This window comes from Magnolia sinica, chromosome 17 (assembly GCF_029962835.1).
Source record: "Magnolia sinica isolate HGM2019 chromosome 17, MsV1, whole genome shotgun sequence".
NCBI lineage: Eukaryota > Viridiplantae > Streptophyta > Magnoliopsida > Magnoliales > Magnoliaceae > Magnolia > Magnolia sinica.
In genome coordinates, this window is record NC_080589.1 from 11,607,622 (window position 1) to 11,630,234 (window position 22,613).

Here is a 22,613-nt window from a genome sequence, read left to right on the forward strand (position 1 = left end):
TATCAAAAAAGAAAGTGAATGTATACCTTTCTTTCCATTTTTTTTTTCCATAATGGTCCACTTAGCTTCTATTTATCGAATCTAATTCAAATCATTTGCTTTGATCCCAAAATAGGTCTAGATCTAGCCTAAAATGAGTTTTTAAGCTTCTTCCATGATTCAAATAAATAAATAAAAACAAGGAGAAGAAGAGACATGAGTGAAATTTTGAAAAAAATATATTCAAAATTGAGCTTTTAGGAATGTATTGGCTTGTATCGACCGTATCGGTGCTGATACACCCTGTATCAGCCGATACGGGCCAATATAGGTAAACTTTTTCATATTAGGCCAATACAACTCCGTATTGCGTATCGTCAATACGGCCGTATCAGCCAATATGATACTGATATTCATAATCTATCGCGTGTTCATGGTGGGATCCACCTTATGATTCCATATCTCAAGTGTGTGGCACATGCAGGTGTGCCAAAAATTGCCCCTTCAATCTTTCCTCACATGAATCGACTTAAAATTTTCTCTAGGGAATTGACATCTACTCTGGGGAAAGCATATTAGTTTCTTGAAAAGTGGTGGCTAGATCAATTTTATTTACTGGGCCATCTCTCCCTTTGTTTTGTCATTTTTCCTTTCCTTTTCTCGTTCTTGAGTAATAAAACTATTGGTTGTCGAAAATGAAAGGAAAAAAGCCACTTCTAAAGAGAAAAACATGATGTACTCAAATTCCATCCACATATAGTCTGAAGACAAATACAAGAGCATCATGAGTAAGATGTTACCTTTTGCATCTCATTTTTTCCTAGCGGGTCACCTATCATAACAGATGATCGACAGGCACGCGATGCCAGCATACCGCGAACTCTTGATGGACAAATAGAATCTTGAGTGTCCATTTTGTAACTGCTGATCACCGAGCACTCCCCTTGACTGTCAGCGAGGGTTGAAATAAGCTCCCTAACATCTGTTGAAGAGGACAAAGCAAGGTAATGCTTGGTCGTAAGGTGTGATATTCTATTTTGTACATCTGATTTTATGAACTATAAATTCAACAGTAGAAAAAAAGGTGTTTCAAATATGCAAACTCAACAATTACCTTCAGCTCCAAAAGTTATGTTTTTACTGAAAGGAACAGCTTTTAATAGAAAATGGTGGCCGGGAGGAGCATGCATGTCTTCAGTCAGAGTAAAGCCATTTTTCCTAACAATTGCACACACTAGAGTGTGAGTTACCAGCTGAACAACAAAACCTATTAGAAAAATCAAAACCCGCAAGTTGGAATAACTAGGAAACACCAAGTCCCATGATATATGAAATAAAGAACTCGATTGCATTGATAGAAATGGAATCCACATATAATCATGAAACTACATTAAATGTAATCTCGTTTCACAAGGATTTTCAAAAGGATGAAACAGCAAAAGCTAATAGGCTGGTTAAGATGAGACACCATCATCTAAGCTTTGTCCCAATGAATTGGGGTTGGATGGTTAAGATGAGACACCTAGGAAAAAAGTGTAGTTATTCTAAGAAGATAGCCTCAAATGGAGCATTTTTGTTGATTAAAAAGACAATTGAATCTTTGATATCATTATGCGAAGAAGGCTCATTTCTTGCTTTGCCATAGTTAAATTCTTGTTACAAAAAGATGAAGAATAGAGAGACGAATCACGTTCCAACAGACCTTCAGAACTACATATACTGGGATTGATAGAAATTTAAAAATGATCATCTGCAGCTAGTGATATGCACACATCCCAACATTATTTTTTTTTGAAACGATGATGAAAATTGATGCAAGACGGCTGACCTAGCCTAGAATGATGCAATGAGATCATCAACGGATTAACTAGCACAATTTAAAGTATAAAATAATGTTAATCAATCACAAGTTTAATGAATTTATGTATGTAACTATGCTCAAATTCAAGACCAAATCACAACCTGTCAGTTAGATTTTATAAAACATTAATAGATAGGACCTATGGAAAGTAGGGTTTCCATCTAGAATAGGGGTTGTTCTCAATTCAAAGGGGTTCACTTGGTTTGTGGGGGTTTGGGTAGGTTAGGGTTTGGACTTTAGTGTTTGGGAATTGAATTTTGGAAATTAGGGTTTGGAAGTAGGGTTACGGGTAATTAGGTTTTGAGAGTAAGGTTTTTGGGGAATTAGGTTTGTGAGAATTTTTTTTTATAAAAGCAACGAGATTTCATTAAGCGAAAGATAAAAAACAAGAGGGACTGCTGAGATAGCAGAAGGCAAAGAAAAAGAACAGAAGAAAACTAGCAGCCTAAAAAGAGAAAATTAAAATTATTTAGAGAGGGCACAATAGAAGCCCATTCGATAAGCAACTGTTTTGCTCTTGACCCAACAGCTTTAGCCGAAACCTGCACATTGTTAAAGCATCTGTCATTCCGCTCTTGCCAAACCGCCCACCAAATCGCCATAATTGCCATTTTCCAAAGTTTGGAGATATGTTTGCCCAACTTGAACCCATGCCAATAAGAGAGAAGGGAGGACGCAGATGCCGGCATGGCGCCGCTAACGCTGAACCTTGAGAGAAAGTCCCCTCGAATCTCAGAAACGAAAGGACAGTGCACGAGCAGATGGTCTACCGATTCGTCACTAGCCATATAGCACAAGCAGATGTTGGCGAACGGCATTCCCCTCTTCATAAGATTGTCGATGGTTAAAATGCGGTTCCTAGAGGCCAGCCAAGTGAAGCATATGAATTTAGGAGGGGCGGAGTATTTCCAGATAAACGGGAGAGCCAGATCATTAGATGGGGTGGGCCGATGTAGAGAAGCATATAAAGATTTGACTGTGAATTGGGAAGATTTTTCCTTGGTCCAGATGATTTGATCCCTTTCAGTGAGAGAGGGGGAGGCCACGGATAAGCATTGCAAGAGGTCTGCGAACAGGGGAACCTCCCAATCATGGAGATTTCTGTGGCAGCTAATGTCCCAGACAATGCCATGATCAGAGTAGTCAAAGAATTTGTTGATGGGCTTTTCATTCCAAACAGCGAGGCGGTAAATGGAGGGGAAACTCTCTTTTAAGCATCGCTCCCTGATCCAATGATCTTCCTAAAAACGAATATCCAAATCATCTCCCAACTGGAAAGAAATGTTTTCCATCACCACCTTCTTGGATTGAAGGATTCCTTTCCATAAAGGAGAGGCTCTGTAAGCTGTAGAGTCCCTAGTCCACCACCCACTCGGAGAGGTTTGTGAGAATTAGGGTTTGAGATTTAAGCGATTTAGGGTTAGACGTTTAGGAAACTAGGGTTAGGATTTGGGATTTTGGAAAAAATTGGGGTTTTTGCAAAATTAGGAGATTTTGGGGAAATTAGGGTTTGAAGTTTTAGGTTGCAGGTGTATGGATTGGAAGAAGGAAGAACAATGATGGAGATGGAGAAGGTTTGTTGTTGGAGAAAGAAGAAAAGAGAATTAGAAAGAAAGAGAGCGAAAAGAGAAGAAATACTTTTTGATGAACGAGAAAGATAACTAGAAATCACTCTATGGCATCACACCAAATTGCTCCAATCACAGGAGATTTTACTTCATCACAAAGAAAAAAGAAAGATTTTTTTATTATATATTTTATATTCAATAATGGGATAGGGTGTGGACATCTAAGCCTTTATTGTCTCAAAAATGACTTTTTATGAAAAGACGCTTTCAAATAAAAGGTTTCACATAAAGACGCTCAATAAAATAAAATTTGTTCCTAACTCACTAAACTCAGCAAAAATATAAGCAAAACAAAAAATAACAAACATATAAACAGCTAAATAAACTAAACTATTTCGTGGCCCACGATCAAGATGTCCAATGACGTTTATCCAACGGTCAGAATGGTCCAACTAAGTAGCCCACATGCATCTTCCTAATGTAGGACCTTCGAATATGCACGATCATGCATGTGGGTCATCAATGGATACCGATATTTCGAACACTGGTGGTCACCAAGCCAAAGTGAAACTGGAGTTGATCCCCTCCTCTAGTAAGGTGCTCAGATGTCCTCATAAAAAATTCATTAAAAAGGCCGAAGCCAAAGAAAACACGCATCCCAACATAATAGTCCGATTCCTTAATACATGGATTTCCTTCTATTGTGGTAGACACCACTCATAACATGGACAAAATGAGATAAGCATTAAGCACAACCACATATATTTTCCAAAATAATGCATGTTCTAGGCTTACATGTTCTCGGTATCTTTTCTTTTCGTTTTCTCATACTTGATAACATTTGTTAGTTTGTTTATTTAGGGACCATTTGGACGGACACCAAAATTGTATTTGTTTTTTTTTTTTTTTGGCAACATTCTAGATTGCATATAAATGTGGTGTGTTTCAGGACCTCATCATAATTGATTGCAATTCAACTACATCCACGAAAATGTTAAGTTCTTCCTCCCTTACATGCAAACGATGATTTCTCTGTGCTCCCTTCCTCCCTCTGCTGACAAATCTACTGTTCTGGTTTCACTGAGCTGTACAATGGTTACCCATGGGATTTTGCCAAGGGTAAGATCCAGGCCATTCAACAGGGGAAATCTATAGTGTACCATCCATGGCCAAAATAAGTACAGTCAGGCAAACCACGCATGTCAAAACTGTTGGAATTTTTTTCAAAATGTCCATTTTTTCATACATGTGACCCAACTGATGATCAACTTGTTCTCATTTTTAGGCCATGCAGACATGATCCTGCTTCAATTTCAGTGTAGCAAACACTCCAAAATGAAATATGTTCAAGATTAGGTCATTCATCATGTGCAGCCCATGGGCACAATACTTGAGATGAAAAAAAGAATATCCATACTAAGACGTGTCCAGCCAAATCATATGCTTTTTGAATTGAAAATTTTCAGCTTGCAATTAATATGATTCAGCAACCTATTTCAAGCATCCAAAAGGCATTTGGGTTTACCACCAAATAGCTATTAACAGGGTTCTGTGGTGGGATGGAGAAGGGAAGCCCCATAATGTGGGCATCAATTTTCCTGTTTTTGAATCACAAGTTAGATAAAAAGGGGACATTCCTGTTCTTATCTTGTCATTTGGATGCAGCACGTTCCATCAGCCTTGGGATGCACCCATATGTAGTGTTAGCCTTGTGGAATTTGCAATGCATTTCCTTTTGTTTGACACAAAAAGGAAATAATAATAACAAATAAAAGAAGTCCCTGAAACAAAGGATGCCAAAAGGAGACTTATTTACTTAACAAAGTCATAGTAACTTATGGAAGGTTTCACAACAAAAAATAAAATTAAGATGCATGAATTTCTTGCCCATTACTCTATAAGATGATAAAAAAGAAGGGTTATGTTGGAAAACTTACAGCGTATACTGAGACTGGTTCATTCTACCTAAAATTATGCATAAACAATATTTTTTTATCGATACTAAACAAGATAAAATAAAAAAGATTAAATATTCTACCTGATAATTTCCATATGTATTGAGGCTATTACTTCTTCTTCAGGAGATAATTCCAATCTCATTGGCCTAAAAAAATGCATTTAAAAGAGAGTCAAAATACAGCTAGGTATTACCTTTCAAAAAAAAAAAAAAAGGAGAGTTAAATATGATGTACTAAATCTTCATATAAGCATCAAAATAAATGGAAAAAAAAAATGCAGTAGAATGATGAAACTATTGCAAAAGAAGAAGCCACCACATCTAGCAACTAAGTGGTTGGTTTTGTTCATGTACCTGGAACTCTCAAAGATATCACCCAATTAACCATGGCAAAGAAACTGTCTATCACTTGGAAGTAGGAACAGAGTAGTCCTAGCTTCACTTGGTATTTGATCCATACACCTATTATTATTAATTACAAATGATGATGTTTTGCAATATAATAATGTTATTAGAAGTGACATGAACTCAAAAGGACAAATTCCACTGCATTAAAATAAGCCAACATGCCTAAATACATTGATGGTTTCTGCACTATAGGATTTTTATATTGGTTCACATTCTGAGTATAGAAACCAAGTTAATAGAAATTTTTTTAACCAAAGATATATTCTTACTCACTGAAGCAGAGGCTGTTGGTTCAAGATGGTTGATTGCGAGAGACGCTCAAAGTTGTATTTCTCGTCTGCAGCATGCTGCATCAAATGCCAGATCTTAGTACATGTTCATTTCACTATCTTAAGAATCCCAGAACATCTAATTAGAAATTGATTGGTGCTAGGTAGGCGGACCTTTATCCAAACACACCATTTATAAAGAACTGTCATAAACATGAAAAACAAGCTTATGAAACATGAGAAGTGTGTGCATATGGACTTCCACTGATACGAAGAAAAAGGCGAAGTTACCTGATCTACAATAAATAAGTCTTGATCAATCTTGCCGATGATAAAACCAAGATTGAACTGCCCAATAACCTAAGAAACAAATGTAAGTATAGCTTACCATCAGTTTAATTCATCACAAATGGAATTCAACTAAATCAAAGTTCACAGAATGGCGTGAATGAAATCTGGCTCATAAAATAGGCCTGGAGAAAAGATATGAATTAATTTATAGAGCTTTGCTAAGCCCAAATGCATGCCATAAAGGCCACACATGTGCCAGAATGGCACGATAGGTCCAAGATCCAAGCCATCCATCAGAACCACTATATTGATGCCAAAGTGAAAGAATCAGGTCGATCCACTGTCAGGTGAGCCACAGTTTGCAAACAGAGATATGGCTCTGAAAACTAGGCCAAAGTTTCCTAACCAATCCACTCGTCTCCAACATTGGGTCCTGCATGCTGATTGGACCATATTTTAATTTTGGGAAAACATGTATAAGGTCAGACCAGCCTGGTAGATGGATTCGATCTCGAACTTATGTGCCAGCTGGCACATGTGGCGTGTACACAAGCTTTATTGCGCATGTGTGTGAGCTTAGCAAAGCTCTGACATATAAAATAAGTTCCAGAGCAGGACTGCATTTGGTGGATTCACATCAGAATACACTCGTCCATGCATGATATCACCCAAAATTGCCCTCTCAATTACCTTCATACAGTTGGGCTGACAAACCCAATGGATGACACCACCACCCAATTGTATAGCACAAATCAAGAGGTACCTTCTTGGGGAATTTCCTCAGTTGTGATTGAAGAAATCACATAATAGTTCCAAGCAAAGCAAGAATGATTTTTAAAAAAAGGCACATGCAACAACCTCCATTCTTCCAAAATCTTCTTTCCTAAAGAATCTCTCTAACTCATTACATGCTGCAGCTAGAGCCTTTGCCTTTCCCTCCTGATTTTCTGGTTGGGAATTCTCCAATGTTGCAGCAGCATAGCATCTAATGCATGAGCAGTATATGTCAAAATAATGAGGAAATAAGGTCTTGCTGCCATATGTATGAACAAACCCGACAACTGCTTTTCTTATTTAACAAACAAATCTACAATTTAATGACCTTTTAATATTCATTCTTTCAGGTGCAGAACTGTTGGAATGCAATCTTGACAGTCTCTGGCTCCTCCTGGTTCTAAGATCATTGATACTAAATTGCAAAACAGAACATATCTCTGAACCAGAACAAGGGACTGGACCATCCAAAATCACATTGGAAGATTGTACCAATGGAGCTGTACTTGATAGATCGTCCAGTGTATTTTCTAGACTTTTGCCAGAAAAAGCTTTTGAACCCACATCAACGAGAGGTGATGCTTTCTCCTGACTTGTGACATTCTCCTGGTAATAACGAAATCAAGTTCAGAAACAGCTTTATGCATTTTTAAAAAAAAAAAAAGTATAGAACCAATCACATGCTAGGAAGAACTCCGGAGCTAAGCAAAATCATTCTACCCTATGCTCAAATGATTCTAGAGGATATAACTGCACAAAATCTATGACAAGAAAAAGATCATAAAGTCAATGCACGCTGCTTCATAAAGTATAAAGGAATGACAAGCCTTGATGCATCAAGACATGAATAGTATCCTGATAAGCTGATTCCATATAAGTGGGTCACAAGGACCCAAACCATTGACCTGATGGGTCCCACAGGAGATTTGAGAAGCCTGAGGATCTTCCACATTGAAAGATTCTATTGATCCAACATTTTGTCCTCTTTTCTCAAATGTTGTAGTATATTTTATTAACTACATGCTTGCCTTCAGAACATCCAATCTGGAAGAATTTTTGGGGCATATCCCATCCCTGGTGGGCCCCCATCAGATCAATGGTTTGGACCACTGAGCCATGGGCTTAACCAGTATGGAGTGGGTGAATCAGGATATGCATCAAGGCCAGTTGTTCCATTTATATGTTTAGAACAGTTGAATTTGAGAAAACAAGTGAAAATACAGATCCACATACCTCAGCAGACACTCTATCATCAATGCAGCTTCTGGCCAAAGGTGGAGTTCTCACTTCATTCAGAACATGGAATGCCTTGGAATGCTCTGAAAGTTCGTTTTTATCCATGTCAGTAGAATCATCACATTCATGTTGACTAAGAAGGGAACCTGAGACTGAAGCATGCATTTCTGGATGTGTTTTCCTCACTTGACAAGGAAGCATTTCACTTCTTAGCACTGGCAATTCTGACAATACTGTACAAGTATCTTCATGCTTCCTCTTATTCACGGTCACAAACTTGGTAAGTGAAGACTGAACAACTTTTGAACGACTGGATGAATCAACATTTTCTGCAGAATCCTTTTCAACTTCTCTTCCACCATACATGGCATGCTTATCATTTCTTGTATTAGATATCGGAGTTTTCAGCTGCTTAGGCTGATATGCAGAAAATCTTTTGGACTTCTCCATGCTGTAGCTGCTAATAAGAGCACTATTCTTCAACAAGGGAGTTTCCTCCTTGCATTGAACGATTCCTTCTGCCACATCTGAATCCGGAATGCCCTCTTCAACCATGTCAAGAGAAGTATCATCCGTGGTTTGTTCTGGCCAGCACGCAACGTCCTTTTGCACACTGCCTCTAGGAGATTTTGGTGGAGAGCAATGGGGTTCGTCACAAGGTGCATCCAATTCAAATGTATCCTTTTCCTTCTTTGAACCCTTCTTTGGATCCTCAAAGCTGTTAATTGAATAGCTACAGAGGCTTGGGGAGTAGATGCTTTCTATCGCCTCTCTTAAGGAAAGCATAAGGGAGGCTTCATCAGAAAAGAATATTTTCCTTTTATCCGGAGTTACATTGACATCATATGCTTTAGTTGGTATAGTAAAATTCATGATTGCAACAGGATACTGCCGGGAGTTCGAACTTTTATACAGTTCATTTATAAGCTTGCTGACTTTAGGCATATCCACTGGCCGACCATTTACATAAAAGAACTGTCTATCTCCAAGGGTACGTCCGCTGCCTTGCCCAGGCTTGGAAAGAAAGCCTTCCACTTTGCAGCCATCTGATACACATATGCTCAAAGGTTCCAAGCATGCAAAGGTGTTCATGCCAAATACTGTTACAATATTATCTTTGAGTGAACTGCTTCCAGGGGTTTTAAGCACCACAGACTTTATATTTTTACTGGCGGTGTTGGTGCAAACCAGTCGCACTCCTTTTGCAATAACTGCATATGCCTGCAAAACAGTAGAAACAAAAAAGTGAATGCAATTACCAACACAGGTTTGGTAGCCACAATATATGAAAGGCTTGCCACGAGGATAATTTTAATTTCAAAACAGGAAACACCTAGGAGCATCATGAAGATAACGCCAGTAATGCAGTGGAGCAAGCAAATGACAATGATAAAAGTGAAGGCTACTGATGAGACTAGGATTCCGATTCCCCTTCTCTATATGCGTGCTAGTGTAGCATGTGTGGGTGGGATCTAGACTGCAGATGAGGCTGGCTCCACCATGTATGTGCCATCAAGTGGGTGCAACAATGAAAGTTGAATGTGGACTGCTGGTCAATTCCTTTTAACCATCCATTTTTCATATGTGTGTGGAACACCCAATGAATGGACCACAATTTTCAGGCAACAGCACCAAAGTGTAATGGCCCCACCCAATGAACAGCTTGTTGGATCTTACCCATGTGCCATGTTGGCATGTATGGGGAGACAAGGTCCTACTCTCACAAGTAGCCCTGGTAAGGTTCATTGCCCATAAAGAAAAAACTACTAAAAATAATCAAATTGTCCCAATGATGAGAGACACTTTCAAATCTTAAGGTCATATAGCATGTTGTTGTACGACAACTGTTTGCTGATCTATGATGTGGTAAAGGGCAGGAGTGACAAGAAGGTCATTTGCTACAAGGGCCTCATCTTCATTGTTCTCCTTTGTTTTTAATAATATTTGACATCTTTTCAAAAAGAAAAATAAAATCATAGGAACAGATGAAGTTAGAAACTTTAGCAACTACGTAAGTTACTTGAACCATGCAATGGGAAACTAACATTCAATAAAGAAATGAGCTTTCCATATTCCCTTCGGATATTGCGACTGAACTCCTTATTCCGCACTGGCAAAGTGGAGAACAGCTTCTCAACAGTGACGGTCGTGCCAATTGGTCGTGCTGTCTTCCTTTCAGATGTTACCAAACCCGAATGGTCAAACGTCAAGCGCGTGCCAACAGACTCATTTTTTGTTCTCGTTTCAACAGTTAAGTTCCCCAATGCACAAAGGGAGCTTAGTGCCTCTCCTCTGAAGCCAAAAGTCGTCAAAGACTGAAGATCAGGAAAATCTGCTATTTTAGAAGTATGATGCTTGAGTGCAAGAGCCTGCAACAAGTTGAACAAATGTTGATTTTGAAGGATAGCAAAAAAGGAGAAAATTCCAACAATATGAGCAGTTAAACTAAGAACCTTTTTCCAAGCCCAAAATGTCCAACTACTCAACACTAGTCGAAACGGGTCAAATGGAACAGTAATTCGAAGTGATGAATCAGTGGAATATAACACAACAAACTAATAAAGCATCTTTTTTTAATAATAAAGATAAAATTAATAGATGGAAAAATCTTAAAATAACAAATAAAGCATCTTTTTTTAATAATAAAGATAAAATTAATAGATGGAAAAATCTTAAAATAATAAAATAACAAACAAAGCATCATTTATTTGATCATCGTCATCATCATCACCATCATCTAAGCCTTTATCCCAAACTAATTAGGGTGGGCTGAACAAATCCTGTTCTGCCATTCCACTGTATCAAGGATCATATCCTCAGACTGGATTAAGGAGGGTTGTGTCAGGTTGGCAGCCATCATCAAACTACTGCCGCAACTTTTCTCCTCTTTTAAAGTATAAAACTAAAATCTCTACTATATATAATGCCAATAGCTTTGGATATTTTTGCCCTCAGAATTAGTTTTCACAACAATGGTTAAAAGAGGTTAAATTCATCATAAAAATGTAGCTACATGGCAAGGAACGATTGAGATTTTATCGCATCTGGCTTAAATTGAATCCGCTTCCTTCACTTCTTTTAATGTGTGTAGCCCGCACAACTCTCCTCTTCTCCTCTACGTTGGCCTTCATGAAGAGGAGACTGTGGGACTTGGTGGGGTCCACCATGTTGTATATCTAAAATCCACTCCATCCATCAGGCGAGAACCATTATTTGAACCATATTAAAAACTCACATGGGCCCGACCAATGAGAGCTCCCAAAACTGCTAAGTTCACACAGTGCGGAGCCCCTGACTTTTTTACCAGGCTGATTTTTGTATCTTCTCATCATCCTAGCGAGTTATAACTGATTAACGAGTTGATGAAAGATACACCATGTGGTGGTCCACACATAGGCCTATGTCAGTGTCCCATTACCATTGTTCCAAGTGGTGTGGCCCATTTGAGTTGTGGATGTAGCAGGGTTTATTTATTTATTTATTTAATACCTCAGGACCTAAGGCTAACATCGAGTATAGAACATGATGGACGGAATGGATTTTACATTTAAACCATGGTGGGCCCTACAGACTAGGATGTTTTAGGTGGTACGTGAAATAGGTGTTGTAGAGGACTACGGTTCCTTTGCCTCTCTCTCATCCCCTCTAAATCCCTCTCCCTTTTCTCTATCTATCCCCTCCTCGCTCCACGTGCGTGGCACGTGCCATACCCTTGTATTATTAAAAGAAAAGGAAAATACAACAGGCCAAGGGCAAAACAAAAGCACCCAACCATAGCAATAGCTACGCGGGGCTACAACAAAACACATGGGACCATAATATTATGTAGAGAAACACAAAAATTGCATGATATTAGAAAGGGAATTTTACAAAAAAAAAAACTACATGATTAATATGAAATTTACATTCCAGTACCTTATTTAAAAAGGCTTTCAAAAAGCTACCTCATTAATTGATATAATTATTATTCCACTGCCTTCTGTCATGGCCGCTTGATGCCAAATGGGTAGGTGGTTCGGATGGGCCCCACCATAATGTTTATATAAAATCCTCCCGACCACTAGGTGAGTCGTCCCATGTGAGGCCAGGAGTCCAAAACTCAACTCCATCTATGACTTAGGTGGACCCAGTGTTCAAATTATCTCTAATATTATCTTTATCTCCAGCTCAGTGATACCGATAACGCTGGTAGTATCAGAAATTCTAAGTATTAGCAATGTATCGCTAAGTATATCCAACGTATCAATATCGCTAATGTAATCGCCAATATTTTCAACTATGTAAATTCTAGGTGTCGCTCGCCAATGTATCACCAATATTTTCAACTATTTAAATTCTAGGTAATGCTTGTATCATAAGTGTATTGACGATATTTCAATAATATCGCTAACATATTGATATCATCAAAATTTTGTTTATTAAAAAAAAATAAATTCGATTTTTTTTCATGGGCACATGGTTGTTTGTAGTGTTCCATTTGTCATTGATTATATTGATAATATCTCGATATTATCGATATCGCAACATTCGTGATACTGAGACCACAATCTTTCATTTCCTTTACAATTGTCGATGATTTCTTGGTGAAATATCATGTGGTGTTGATATTTTGCAATATCGATAGATGTTTGGATGGAAGGTTGGATGGTTAAATAGGCCGGATGGGATGGTTGGACTGATTTCTTACAACAACATATGCTTTTAAGGCCCCATTAAATGGAAACTTGTTATGTATGCATTCTTTTTGCAATTTTTTTATTTCTAAATATGCAAATATGTACATTTTAACATCTCCTAAAGTTTCGCTGAAAATTCCACTATTTTCCCCATGTTTCTCCGCATTTTGGTTATCAATGATATTATCGGCGATATCGATATTGTTTCCGTATCCCTGGCCAGTGAAACCTATAGTGATATCGATACTTCAAACACTGGGTGGACCACATCATTGGAAACAATGTACCGAGCAATGCTCGCCCTCCAAACTGTTTCCATTAGCGTGTCCCTCGTGAATCACTTATGGGTATGATTTTTGGGCCTAAATGTTTGTGTGGAATCTAATGATTGAAGTGGGTTTCATCTAATCATCACGGTAAGCCCAGTAAAAATCAAGGGTGGGCATCCCTCTCCCAACTATTTCCTTTGGTCTAGCCCACCAAAAGCATGGATCGGCCTGATTTTTTTACCTTTGGGCCTATTATGGGACTAAAGATCTAATGGTCAGAGTGGATCTTACATAAACATCATGGTGGACCCCATCAAAATCTAGGGAAGCATCCCTTAGTTTTTTTTTAAATACACTCTGTATGGTTTGGGACTTGATTTTGGGTGGGGCCCACCATGATGTTTATGTAAGATATACTTTGACCATTAGATGTGTAATCCTAATTTAGGCTCAGATCCAAAATATCATGATGACTTGTGATTTAGGTGGGCCACACCAAGGAAAACGGTTGGGAGAGAAACGTCCACACTTGTCTCTTACAGGGCCCACCATGATGATTATATGAAATCCACTCCAACCATTAGATATACACACGAAAATTTATGCTCGGGACCTAAAAGTCAATCCCATGCATGATTCAGGTGGGATGTACCAAGGGAAATAGTTTGGAGGGTGATTGTTGCTCTGTACACTATTTCCAATCATGCAGTCCACCTAAATGACATATGGGGGTGATTTAGGGCCTTGGCCTAACATGAGGTGATGTGCCTGGTGGTCAGGATGGATTTCACATAAACATCACAGTGAGACCCACCTAAGCAGCCAACCCATTTACTCCCACGGCCACCCAACCTGGCATTAAAAACGATGTGATAGAAGGTAGCAGAATGTTAATAATATCGATTAATGAGGTAGTTGTTTGAAAACCTTTTTGAAAAAGGTACCGGAATGTAAATTCTATATTAATTAGGTAGTTTTTTGTAAAATTTCTTATTAGAAAATACAAAATAAAGCATCATATGTTTCAAAACACAAGACTACTAAGCAAGGGTAAACAAATATGCAAAGCAAGGATTTCGAAAGAGTGAAATAATTGAAGTACATGTTTCAAGTTTTGAAAAGGTGATATACATGTGCCAAAAATTCTCAGTCATTTTTTGTTGTTGATCAAACTAGAAGATCCATGCTCTTTGCTTATCAATTTCTTTTGCATTTACAGTAATATTTTAGGTTCATAATTTACTTTAATTTAATCAGGATGTGTAAGCTATGAAAAGAGAATCTTTTGCAATTTTCTTAGACAGAGGATGAATAGATTTCGGAAAGTAAGCACTTCAAATCAAAATTTCTTCTCTTCCAATCGTCTTTGCATGATAGCTCCTTTTTTTTTTCTTCTTATTTCTTATGCCCTTCTTCCTATAGAAGTTTTGCCACCTTATGTTTCTCTTTAAACAACATGGGGCTGTCATGCCACCTCTCTGGTTCCCTACACATCCTAATAAAATAGCAACCACAAACTTGTTGAAGCAATAAAACTAGAAAAGACAATATTAGTCTACAATAACATCAATGAGGTGTGTTACCGAGACACTTCAAAATGGTCTACAAAAACATCAATGAGGTGTGTTACTGAGACACTTCAAAATGGGTGACATACCCTTGTTCGACACTTCAGTTTCAAATGAGGTTCTATACTTATTATGCACCCATGAGGTATGTATAAAACAACGGAGAATCCTTAGTTACCTTCTAAATCGTAATTTGGGAATAGAATGTCTCAAATAGTTCTGAAAATATAGTTACATTCTGAAATTAAAATCTAATAGTCCCTCGAATTTATCTACTAAGACATATAGATGATAAATTTCCCAAGAAAGAAAAATATAACTAATGGAAACTATCATTGGGAAATTTTGGAAACTTACCAACTGCTTACAATTGGAGTAATGTTAAAGCAAAAGTGAAGTTTTGATCATTTTAGAATTATTTCTAAAAACTCTTCAATATTCTATCAGCAAAACGGAAGACAAGAAGAAAATGTTAGACAAGTTTCAGCTCTTTTATCATGTTTCACGACTCTCACTTACGGCTTATTAATAAGTGGACATGAATGGCAGTCTAGAGGACTACAAAAAGATGACTACATGGAACAAAATTACAATTTCTTAAATGCTTGACCACATAATCTGTCTATATAATCATGCATATTTTCGAGAAATCTCTTTTTGAGTTACTTTTTTTTATATCTCTGTATTTTGGTCCGGTATGCGAGAGTGCAATATATGCAGTCACCCTATAGTGCACCATATCCTTGGAGATAATGGTGTATCTTTTAGATTTCATTCGCATTTTTAGCTTATCTCTTGTAATTTATTATTATAATAAATAAAGGATGATAGAGGAGGGAAACACAAACAATTCCTCTCCTCTTCATTCTCTATTTCTACATGGTATCAAAGCCTCTTGGCTCTAGGTTGATTTTTCTTTTTTCTTTTTGTTTTGAGAGTCCACCATCCATCCCCATTTCCTTAGACCCTATATGGTGGAGGAATAGATTTACATTCATCATCATCATACAAGGTTCACCCCCATCCAATCCTTCATCATTGCTTGTTTTTGCACCTTCATCGCTCCTCTTTGTTGTGAATCCAGATCTATTCAAAACTGCTGCTATCCTAATCGCCGGAATCACTCTACCACTTCAAAGAAGATGAACCCTAACCACACCATCTCTCTCATTGCCACCGTCCAATAACCACCACCATCCAAACCCTCCTCATTTCTCGGAGGCTGCCATCAAAGCTCTGCTCCAGATACCGTTCAAGATAATAATAATAATAATAATAATAATAATAAAAGAAGGGGGCATTCAATCTTCTTCTTTTTTCCTTAGTTCTAGTGCTCTAAGGTGCGTCGAACTCCATGTGTGGCCGATGATTGCTACCATACACTATTTGTTGCATTCTCCACCATGCTGGTACACATCTAATATCATCATCACTCCCATTGTCGATGCAACAACCCCTGATTTGTAACCCCATTTTTCATTTGGGAGAAAAAGGAATCTTTCTCGGTCTTCTACATAGAATAAGTACCATCATAGATTTGCCGTCAAGAAATTCTTAAGCAACCAGAAGATCTCGCGATTCAAATCCTAGCCATTGGAAGTGTTGTAGCCATCGAAAGAGCCACCAATTCATATCATAGCGACCGAAATTGAGATCATAGCCATTAAATCCTTCGATAGCTACCAAACATGTCAATGGTTCACATCCCAATAGTCATTAAAGTGAAATCCTCTCTATAGCTCCCAATCTCATCGGCAAGTTGGGCATGCTAGGATTAGGGGTGTACATCGAGTCAAACCGAGTCGAGCTGGCCTCAACTCGACTCGGCTCGGCCACTAGCTGACCTCAGCTCGAACTCGACTCGGCTCGGTCCTTGAGCCTGACTGGCCAACTCGGCTCGATTCGGTCAGCAGCTCGGGCCAATTCGAGCCAAGATCGAGCCAAGTTCGCCATTGCAGCATTTTCACAAACACCTGGACTGCGCCTTCAAAATCTCACTGTATTTGAGACAACAACAATGGTTTTACAAGTATTTTATCAAACACCTTCTAAGCAACATAAAAATCAAGAAAAAAAGGGTGTTGGTTTCATATACATACCTTCCTTGCCACCAGCCACACTTCTTTGAGTCATTTCATCAAACACTTGGTGAGCAACATCAATATCAAAGTAACCGAGTCACCGAACTGGTTCAATCCGAGTTCGACTCGAGCTGGGTTCGATCCGAGTTGAGTCAAGCTGGGGCCAGCTCGAACTCCGCTCAAACTCATTTTCAAGCTAAAAAAATCAGCTCGACTCGGCTTGAACTCAACTTCGAACCGAGTCGAATCGAGCTTTTTCGAGTCGAGTCGAGCGAGCTAACCGAGATAGCTCAGTTTGTGTACACCTCTAGCTAGGATTGGAAGTGTTCTAGCCATCGAGAGAGCCACCAATTCAAATCATTGCAACCGAAATTGCCATTAAATCCTTTGGTAGCTACCGTACATGTCAATGGTTCACATACCAATAGTCATCAAAGTGCAATCCTCTTTATAGCTTCCAATCTCATTGGCAAGTTGGGCATGCATAATATAGATGCTTTAGCCTAAGGGTGAGCGTTAGAGTAAACAATCTTGGATATAAGTATTGTTCAAAATATTTGTGATATTATCAATGATATCGTTGATATTATTGGTATTGCCATCCTCGTACAGAAACACACGAAAACCAGAGAAATTCCATGTATCGGTGATGATGTTGTGCGTATTGCGAATATATCGATACAACCATTCTGTCGCATAACACAGCAGTATAAAGTCTCTCTTGTGTTGGCGATGAGGCAATATGGTATCATCACCGACACAAAGAGTGCTTCTGGAAAAGATCAAAATTAGGGAAAATCAAGGAAAAATAAAATAAAATAATGAAAAATGCCTATTTTTGAGTTTTTGACTGTTTCTTTTACTTTTTTCTTCTTCTTTTTTTTTTTTTTGAGAAATTGTTTCTGAGGTGGATTTTGACTAAAGCTTTCACTTTTTTTAAAAGCTTGGATTTGAGGGAAGTTCGACGCAAGCCGAAACCTTGAAAGTGAGAAGTTTTTTAGAAATATCATTTTTCCTTAAGATTTTAGCATGGATTTCAACTCAAATCCATTTATATTCATGATTCTCATGCATTGATGAAGAGCCAAGTGCATCCTAATGAAGGTCACGGTGTATCTTCACAACATACTCCACGATATCGGGTTGTATTGAATGTCGATGATGATGAGACCTTATAATGCAAGGGCATTTTCAACATTGGGATCGAGTGGGGTGGCCTGTGGGATGCAAAGGCACACTCGAAGTGGGCAATCCATGTGAGCGGGTGGCTCATGTGAGACAAGCCCCACTCGTGTGAGGCAGGTGGCTCGTGTGAGGCAAAACCCATGCGATGTGGGGCCCACAAGGGGGGTTCGGCCGAGGACCTAACCCATGGGATGTGGGGCCTGGGCTATGAGATAAAGTGATTGATTCGCCACGCTCTATTAGTTTGAGCTTTTAGAGCAAGTGGTTAGTTGTCCCGCATCAAAGTGGTATATGATCGAGAGGTCTTGTGATCGATAGTCCTCATCGGGGGTAATTAATGTAGCGGCATTTTCACACTGAGCTCGAGTGGGATAGCCTATAGGATGCAGGGGCACAATCAGGGTGAGCAGCCCATGTGAGGCGAGTGGCTTATGTGAAGCGGACCCCACTCGTGTGAGGCGGCACCCATGTGATGTGGGGCCCACGAGGGGAGTTCAGCCGAGGACCTAACCCATGGGATGTGGGGCCTGGGCTATGAGATAAAGGGATTAATTCGCCACACCCTATTAGTTCGAGCTTTTAGAGCAAGTGGTTAGTTGGCAACGATGGTAGCATAGGTAGAGGTGGCAGTAGTGGGGCTTACACAATGAGGAATAGTCAACGATCGGTTAGCCAATTCGCTAAGGATGTAGACTTTGGCCATGCACTGAGGACCGAGACCATGGATCGTCCATCATCCTCATGTAGAGTAGGAGAGCCCAAATAGCTTTATGAGCATTGGAATGGTAAGAAGGTCCCATGAGGCTAGGAGGAATCTCTTGCACGGAGCATGTCGTCCATGGACATTAGTTCAAAGCAAGGGAGCTTCACCTCCATTCCACCTTATGCACATGGAAGGTATTGCGGGTATGGAAGGGATGACCAATTCCAGTGGTACTTACGGTTACGGGTACGACACTCAGTTATAGTTGTCCAGCTATGGGTATGGGTAGCCATAGGAGAGCGCTAATAACTATAGTTAAAGAGTCATTTTCTTGCAGTCCCTACTCAGCCACAGTTGATTACTGTTATGTAGTACCCACGCGCACAATACTATTGACATGTGGAGCAAGGGTACTATGGCTGACCGAGTGAAGACAGATGATGGCTTCGAACCGCTCATAACTTCATGTGGGTTTGAGAGATAGCTGTAATAGGTATGTTTTTTCATTCACCTTCGTTTGTGGATCCCTTGCTTATACTTCATTACTTGCACTTATATGATGTGAACCCATTTTGTTGCTATTGCACTAGTTTTTTACAACAACACATGGTTTATGCCCCTATTAAATGGAACTTATTATGCATGGTTTTTCTTTGCAATATTTTGATTCCTATAAACAATACAGTCCGTGCGTGGTGCTCCGCCGAAGTTTCAGCCCTCCTGCAGGGCCAGATTCCAGAAATCTGTTGTAGAGAAGGAACGACTGCAAAATAACGATGGATTTAAACTCGCGTCATGTGCGTACCCTATTACTTGGAGACAAAGTAATAAAAAATAAAGATATTGGCCGATATATCCCACAATATATCTTGTATCCCATCTATGTGATATGAAACACATAGGTGGTGCTGATATATCCCACAAATTCGATCCAGTGAGCATTTTCAATTTCTGATCCCTTTTTTGTTGAAATTATATTAAATCAGTGTCAAATGGTTACAAATCTTTGGTTTTTCATATTTTGCATGAAAAATCATGGAATTAGAGCTTTGATTTCGATATCCATTGGTTTTTCATGTTCTCCATGTTTTTTTAAAGTTTCCTTCAACTAGCTGTCAAGTGAGGCTAATTTCGAAGTATTTAGGAGTATTTGATGAAATGATCATCACATACACTCTAATTTCAAATTTTGATTGCAGGTGGCCCGATTTTGAGAAAATTCAAAATCTCCCTAATTTCTCCCAAATTGCTTGCAATGTTGCATTCCAAGCATGAAATCAACATGTAGGAGGGCTGATCTACTGATTTGTCAAGTCCTTGTCAACTTTTAGAAAATAAAAATAATTTTTTTAATTAAAATTTAATAAAACATAATTTTTCTCAAAATTTTCTTTCAACCAGCTATCAATTGAAACTAATTTTGAAGTGTTTGATGAAATGATCATCACATGCACTCTAAATGTTATGCATTCAATTTGAATATAGTTGCATTAGTTTAGTCAGACAACGCATAGCTAACGGATGATGCAGGACATGAAAATTTAAACATGATATGCGAGATTCCAGGCTTTAGATCATACTAGTTCAAAACAATCACACAAAATTCCACATCCTACAAAAAGTCAAGTACTCAATCAAGGGGAATCTATGCGGGTCTAGGCTTACACATGCTAGGACTGAATCAATTAAAATTATAGACCAAACAATACTCAAAGGAGAGTAGATTCAGCCACACATGCACAGGAATAATTTTCCCAATCCAAGGGATTCACAAGTTTCAATTCGGGAAACCCTAGGGTTGGAAAAAGAGCAAAGAAATTGGGAGTCTAAGACAATCTAGGGTTAGGGTTAGGGAAATCAGTTAAGAGAGGAATGAAAGAGAGGAGAGAGTGAACCTGAAGACTGCACGCGCGTGGGGACAACAGGCCACGCCTGACGCACGTGCGCTGAGGGTAGTCCGCACGTGCGCGGGGCCCACGAACCCAAAAACCCCCTCCTTGGGGCTGGTCGGCTAGGGTTGGACTACGATCCCCCCAAGTTTCGGTCCGATCCGAGTTACAGTCCGTGCGTGGTGCTCCGCCGAAGTTTCAGCCCTCCTGCAGGGCCAGATTCCAGAAATCTGTTGTAGAGAAGGAACGACTGCAAAATAACGATGGATTTGCAGGTGGAATGACTGTAGGAGGAGGAATATGGATAGTAGAAAGTGAGGACGAATCGGGAAGGGTGTGGCTTCGCACCATGGTAGTTAGCCTTTCGAAGAGGGGAAGGTTTCACACCCAATTAGATTTTCACGGCTCGGAGAGGAGCAGAAAAACGCAAAAAAATTATTATCAATAAGAAAAAAGACTATAAGGGTGCCTATTCATAATAAAATCTTAAACCGTCCATGATATTCCTAATAACAATAATAAGCAAAACCCAAAGTACTAGATCATCTCGAATAGTGGGCCACGATCATGAGATCCCATGGTGGGATTCACATGACAATCGGGTCCACTCCAAGGAACCAAAACACAATCCCCTAGCTAGGGGGTCCCCCTTGGACGTCGTCATCGATCCAGATCGATGGTGGGGCCTTCCTCCTCCTTGCATACGTGCGTAGAGGGCCGTGTGTGTGCGCGTGATGTCCCCATCGTTAGGACCCTATACAAATGAAACCTATTACATACACTTCTTTTTTAAGATGTTATGATTTAAAAGTGTGTTAAGGTCTTTTTTAACAATCTCTGAAGTTTCATTGAAAAATTCAACCATTTTCCTAATGTTTCCCTATGTTTCACAAAAAGTGCGATAAATTAAACAATACGAACGATATATCCCGTGTGATAACCGATACATATATGTATCCCAAGGATGCAATGCGTAATGCGATACCGATATTTCGAACACTAGTTGTAGTATATTTGAGTGTGAGAGTGCAAATATATTTAGTTATCATGTGGTGCACTATATCCTTGGAGATATTGGTGTATCTTTTAGATTTCATTAGCATTTATTTTGAACTTATCTCTTGTAAGTTTTAACAGATTCTATTCTTTAAGAAATGCATGACCTAGACCTTAAGGAGGAAGGTGGTATGTTATCGAATGGTGAGAAGAAACATAGGGTAGAGATGGACCTTCAGTATGAGTAAAGGTTAAAGACATAAGAGATAAGATGGAGGCAAAGATATCGCGCTCTATGGCTCAAAGAAGGAGACAAGAACACCAAATTCTTTCATAGTATGGCTAGTGCACGCGTTAGGAACAATCTTATCAGTAGCATATTGGTGGGAAATGAGTTGCTGACAAAAAAGGATCAGATTTGCAATTCAATAGTTACTTATTACAAACATTTGCTGACCGGAGAGGTTTGGGAACACCCTCGTCTTGACCATTTAAACTTCCTGATGCAGGACCGATGCATGAACTAAGTAACATATGAGATCAAATAGCCGAATTAAGATATTTAACAAAAAAACACAAACATCGCTATAATCATCACAAATATTATGAAAATTAAAAGAAAACCACGCATAATCCTAACATAAGCTACCAACATCGTAACTCAAGATCATTAAATAAAAAGAAACTAGGATCTAATGGATGTAGGGACATCCAATTAGCATAGGATATAGTCTATTTCAAAATTGAAAACCCAATACAACCTAGGGTAAAAATTAGGGTTTGGGTAATTTGGGAAAGTAGGAAAATTGAGAAATTTAGGTTTAGGGTTAGGGTTTTGATTGTGGCTGGGTATGGAAAAGTTGGATTTGAGAGAAGACGAAGATTTGGGATGGCAGAATTAAG

General features: G+C 38.9%; 1 protein-coding gene across 8 annotated transcripts in view; it reads right to left on the bottom strand.

Annotated features, from left to right (window-relative positions):
• LOC131231927 (DNA mismatch repair protein PMS1) overlaps nucleotides 1-22,613 on the bottom strand; it is a 33,459-nt gene that overhangs the window by 2,202 nt on the left and 8,644 nt on the right. For 3 of the 8 annotated variants that reach the window (XR_009164567.1, XM_058228316.1, XM_058228317.1), the window contains exons 3-11: nucleotides 10,389-10,712; nucleotides 8,341-9,564; nucleotides 7,436-7,713; nucleotides 7,192-7,318; nucleotides 6,334-6,402; nucleotides 6,047-6,120; nucleotides 5,447-5,512; nucleotides 1,094-1,197; nucleotides 780-961 (exon numbers count right to left, since the gene is read on the bottom strand). Coding sequence is in view for 5 of the 8 variants with exons in the window: in XM_058228316.1 (XP_058084299.1) it covers nucleotides 780-961; nucleotides 1,094-1,197; nucleotides 5,447-5,512; nucleotides 6,047-6,120; nucleotides 6,334-6,402; nucleotides 7,192-7,318; nucleotides 7,436-7,713; nucleotides 8,341-9,564; nucleotides 10,389-10,712 (2,448 nt within the window). In the remaining 3 variants the exon portion in view is untranslated. Of the gene's footprint in view, nucleotides 1-779; nucleotides 962-1,093; nucleotides 1,198-4,298; nucleotides 5,190-5,446; nucleotides 5,513-6,042; nucleotides 6,121-6,333; nucleotides 6,403-7,191; nucleotides 7,319-7,435; nucleotides 7,714-8,340; nucleotides 9,565-10,388; nucleotides 10,713-22,613 lie in introns of those variants that run through there. The other 5 variants (XM_058228319.1, XR_009164568.1, XM_058228318.1 and 2 more) reach the window with 5 other exon arrangements.